General features: G+C 62.0%; 1 protein-coding gene across 2 annotated transcripts in view; it reads left to right on the plus strand.

The window, feature by feature from the left end:
- The first annotated feature begins 63 nt into the window (after positions 1–63).
- LOC108503946 (NF-kappa-B inhibitor delta-like) overlaps positions 64–4,894 on the plus strand; it is a 7,208-nt gene continuing 2,377 nt past the window's right edge. Inside the window, exons 1-9 of one of the 2 annotated variants that reach the window (XM_017828441.1) lie at positions 64–308; positions 405–438; positions 686–807; positions 1,170–1,354; positions 1,899–2,004; positions 2,757–2,903; positions 3,665–3,716; positions 4,205–4,368; positions 4,606–4,719. In XM_017828441.1, coding sequence (XP_017683930.1) covers positions 763–807; positions 1,170–1,354; positions 1,899–2,004; positions 2,757–2,903; positions 3,665–3,716; positions 4,205–4,368; positions 4,606–4,719 — 813 coding nt within the window. In that variant the 5' untranslated portion in view covers positions 64–308; positions 405–438; positions 686–762. The remainder of the gene's footprint in view (positions 309–404; positions 439–685; positions 808–1,169; positions 1,355–1,898; positions 2,005–2,756; positions 2,904–3,664; positions 3,717–4,204; positions 4,369–4,605; positions 4,720–4,894) is intronic. The other variant, XM_017828439.1, reaches the window with a different exon arrangement.

Genomic DNA, 4,894 nt, shown 5'->3' on the forward strand with positions numbered 1-4,894 from the left:
GGCGGGGGGGTGGTCGGGAGTTCGGGTGGCGTAGGGGGTTTTGGGGGGGTGTCTCAGGAGTTCGGGGGGGGGACCCCCGGAGGTCTGGGGGGTACCCGGGGGTCCGGAGCGGTCCTGGGAGTTTGGCGGGATCTCAGGCGTTCAGGGGAGATCTCAGGAGTTTTAAGGGTCTCCCAGGCACTCCGGTAACCCCCCAAATCCCTCCTTGCCCCTTCTCAGGCCCCCCCCGCGCAACTCCCCCCCAGACGGTAAAGCAACTGCTGAAGGAGCTGCGGCAGCAGCGGAGCGGGGAAGGGGCGAGACCCTCGGTGAGTCGCGCCCCCTCCTCCAGGTGACATTCCCCTCAGGGATACCCTCCTCCCCCTCCCCTCGCTGACCCCCTCACTGTCCCCTCTGCCCTCCAGGGTTTGGCTGTGCCCGCCCCACGCCCTGTGCATGGTGAGTGACCTCTGACCCTCCCGGTGTCCCTCAAATCCCATTCATTGCCCTCCCACTCCCCTCCTGTGCCCCTCTGTGGCTCCAATTGTCCCCCTCATGCCTCCCAGTTCCCCCCCCATTGCTCCCCCAATCCCCCCTTGTGCCTCCTAAATCCTCCCCATGTCCCCCCATTGCCCTCCCCAATCCTTCCCAATCAACCCCGAGCCCTCCCCTATGTCTCTTCCCCTCACATCTGGTCTTCCCTTAGGTGCCACCTGGCCCAGACCCCATCTAGTGACCCCCAAGCCTTGTGGGGTCTCCCCTGTGTCCACCCCCAGTGGCCTGATGGGGGCCCATGGGGAAGGGGCCCATGGTCTGGAGGGTTTTCAGGTGAGAGGGAAGTCGGGGGGGGCAATGGGAGGGAAATGGTGGGTACAACTGGGAGTTAAATGGGGGGCAATGGGATAAATGGGGCAATGAGAGGGTTAAGGGGGGCAATGGGAGGGAATGGGAGAAAATGAGGGGGAATGGGGGAAATAGGAGGGCCACAGGGGGCAATGAGGGAAGCAGTGGGGGAGATAGGGAAAATGGGGGTAATAGGGGACAATGGGGTGGCAGCTGGGTAAGGCAAAGGGAGAGAAATGGGGGGGAAATGGGAGGGTTACTGGGGCAGGATTTGGGGGGGGCCTGGTCCCAGTTACCCCTCAGGGCTCCAGGCCCCCCCCCCCTTGATCTCTGCTTATCCCCCCAAGGTTGCTGCTACCCCTGGCCCTGCCTGGACCCACCCCCCCGTGCCAGGTGGGGAATTTGGGGGCCCCCCGATGGGGAGGGAGACCTCAGACCCTGATCTTGACCCTCGGGAACTGGCGGTCGCCCGTGCTGTGCTGTGGGGCCAAGACCCCTGGGAGCTCCTGTGGCAGGACGAGGAGGGGGACACGTGAGGGGGGACCATGGGGGCCGTGGGGGGTACAGAGGTCATGGGGGGTATGGGGGCTCTCCATGAGGGGTCAATGGGCTGGGCTCAATGGGGGCAGTGGCGAGATCCGTGGAGGGGGGCAATGGAAGGGTCAATGGGGGAAGCAAATGGGGGAGTCACTGGGGGAGCCAGTGGGAGGGGAAATGGGGAAGTCGGGGGGGATCAGTGGAGTGTCAATGGGGCCCATGGGGAGGAGAATGGGAGAGCAAAGGGGAGGCAACGGGGTGAATGTGGGGTCAATATGAGGGGTCAATGTGGGGTGAATGGGGGGTAAATAGGAGGGTCAACAGGGAGTTCAGTGGTGGGCCAAGGGGGGCAACAGTGGGCCAGTGGGGGGATAATGGGGAGGCAATGGGGCTGTCAATGGTGCAGACAGTGGGGCAAGAAGGGTGCTGGGAAGCCCCCAGGGCAGTTGTGGGGTGCTGAGAGGAGCCACAGGGTGACAGATCCCTGGGGGGGTGTCTGGGGGTCAAGGGAGTTCCCTCTAACCCCCCTCCATCCCCAGGCTGCTGCACGTGCTCTGTGCAGGGGGGCTGCGGGTGCCCGCCCGGGCTGCAGCTGAGGCTCTGCGGGATCTGGGAGGGCTCGAGATGCGGGAGCACCTGGGAAAGGTGAGGGGGCAGCACAAGGGGTAAAAAAGGGGGCTATGAGGGCAGTAAGTGAGTCCTCGTGGGGCAATAAGGGGGTGGCGGGGGTAAAAGGGCAAGAATGGCGTGCCCCCAGGGTTATGGGGGTAATTAATTATGGGGGTGGGGTAGTTAATTCTGGGGTAATTAATCACAGGGTTCTGTCACAGACTAATAATGGGGTGATGGGTGAGTGATGGGGGGAAAAGGGGTAATCAGTAATGGGGTAATTAGAGGCCAAGGGGCCCCTGGTGGTGTAGTGGTTAGGGTGCAGCACTTTCACCGCTGCGACCCGGGTTCGATTCCCAGCCCCCCAGGCAGATGGAGCTCGTTAGCCCTGTAAGGCCATCCATCTAAGAGAAGGTCACTCTAAACAAACCTACGTCCTGAGACCCTCACTGCCACTGTCCAAGCTTGCTCGGCCCCGGCAGATGAACCTCAGGATTAAAGGGTGGGCTCAGTTCAGCGCACGCTGTGTCTCACCTAAAAAATCCACTGCGCAGGCTCGAAAGGTTAATGACCTTTCCCAAATCAGAACAGTAACAGTGCACCAGGGTGATAATTTGGGGGTTGGGGGTGCCAGGTTCTCCCTACCACCCTTGATTCCCCCAGACCCTACTGACCCTCCCTTTCCCTCCACTAGACCCCCATAGACACTTCTTTTATCCTCAAGACCCCCTGACCTCCATCCCAGACTCCCTCAGATCCCCATGACCCCCCCCCTTCTGCCCTCCCAGACCCCGCTGCTGGTGGCAGCAGCAGCGGGAGCCCCAGGAATTGTGCGGGACCTGCTAGTCTTGGGAGCCGATCCTGATGCTGCTGACCACAGAGGCCGGACAGCCCTGCATCTGGCAGCAGCCTATGGGCACCCTGAAATTCTCCAGGTGAGACCACAACCCCAAAATCCTCCAGGTAAGATGCCAAACCCCTCCCTGGGCTCCCCAAAATCCTCCAGGTGAGACCCAACCCCCCAAATCCTACAGGTGAGACCCCCAACCCTCCCTCCCCTGAGCCCCAAAGTCCTCCAGGTGACACCTCAAACTCCAAATCCTTCAGGTGAGACTGCAAACCCCATGAAATCCTCTAGGTGAGAACCCCAAACCCCAAATCCTGTATGAGGCCCTATACCCCCAAATCCTACATGTGAGACCGTAAATCCTCCATGTACCACCCCAAACCCCCCTCAGGCTTCCTCAAATCCTCCAGGTGGAACCCCAACCCCTGCAGGGCCTGGGCAACCAGAGGGGGCCCAGGGGGACTGCAACACTTGCCCTGGGGGGTGTCAGGTGTCCAGGAGGGACCCCAACCCTCAGGGCAGAACTGAAAACAGGCCCCTAAAGGACTCAGGTGTCCTGTGGGACCCCAAAAACGGCCCAGAGAGGGCCCAGGTGTCTGTCTGGGACCACTAAACCCCCATGGGGGACCCCAGAATCACCTCAGTGGGACCCAGGCATCTGATGCCCTGTTGTTGGGGACCTCAAAACCCCCCAAAGGGGTCCTATGTGTCCGGGAGCCACCAAAACTGGCCCAGAGGGGTCCCGGGTGTCCAGGAGGGACCCGAGACCCCTAGGGCAGACTCCACAACCCTCCCAAAGGGGTCCTAAGTGTCCAGGGGGACCCCAAATCTCTTCCCCCGCCTTTCCAGGCCATGATGTCCTCGAGGGTCCCTGTCAATATGGAGGCCAGAAACTTTGAGGGTCAGTAAATTTGGGGGGGCCTGGGGTGAGGAAGGGGCTCGGGCTGGGTCCCTGAGTTTAGGGTGAGGGGGATTCTTGGGAAGTCCTGGAGTCCTTCTTTGGGGGAGACCAGGGGAGGTTCAGTTGAGGGGTCCCCATTTGGGGGGAGTTAGGGAGTTACTGATTTGGGACATCTGAGGAGTCCCCAGTTTCAGTGTCTCGGAGGGGTCCCACTTGAGAGGACTTCAGCGTGGAGGAGTTGGGGGTCCCTGCTTTGAGGGGGTCCCTGGGAATCTCCATTTTTTTGGTATCTCTTAGGGGGGTTCATGGTGGAGACATACCTGCTTTGTGGTGCTGGGGGTGCCCAGTTTGGGGGGTCTCAGTTAGTTGATGGAGGAGCATCTGGGGATGTGTGTCTGTGCTTTGGGGGGCCCCTGGCAGGATTTTCAGTTCCAGGGGGGCTCTGTTTAGGGAGGGCCCATTCTGACCCACTTCGTTCCCCTCCTCAGGCCAGACGCCCCTGCACTGCGCTGTCCTAGCCCACAATGCGTCCCTGCCGGGGGGAACAACCCCCTCGGGGGGCCCTGTGGGGGGATCCCCCACTCCCACCCTCCAGGACCGACTCCGCTGTGTCGAACTGCTGCTGCAAATGGGGGCAGACAGCAGCAGCCAGGTATGGACACCCCCAGGATACGCAGGTGCCCCCCAGACCCCCAGGTATCCCTCAGACCCCCTGGGTGCATGCCCAGCCCCCTGTGCCACTCTCCAAAGACCACTGTGTCCTGCCTCAAGGTCCCCATGAGCTGGGTAGACCCGAGCTCCCAGGCACTGGGTCTGAGGGGGTCAGGGGGAAGTTGCAGGGGAGGTGGGACTCCCTGTGGGACCCCCTCAACTCCTGTCTCCCTCCCAGGACACCAAGAGCAGCCTGACAGCCCTACATCTGGCTGTGCGGGGCAGCAACCTGGCCCTGGCCCACCTACTGCTGCGCCAGCCTGGCGCAGCCCCACGCCTGGTCAATATGAAGGTTTGGGGGGCTTGGAGGGAGCTCTGAGATGCTCTATGGGGGGCCCTAAGGGGGTGATCAGAGGTGTATGTGGGGCACTGTGGGGGGCTCTGGGGTCCCCCCAGGGCTTAGAGAGGCACTGGGGGCTGGGGGGTGGTGTCTGGGGGGGGCTGGGGGGGTAGAGGTGACTTTAGCG

The sequence above is a fragment of the Lepidothrix coronata genome, unplaced genomic scaffold (genome assembly GCF_001604755.1).
Source record: "Lepidothrix coronata isolate B3197 unplaced genomic scaffold, Lepidothrix_coronata-1.0 Scaffold147, whole genome shotgun sequence".
Taxonomy (NCBI): Eukaryota; Metazoa; Chordata; class Aves; order Passeriformes; family Pipridae; genus Lepidothrix; species Lepidothrix coronata.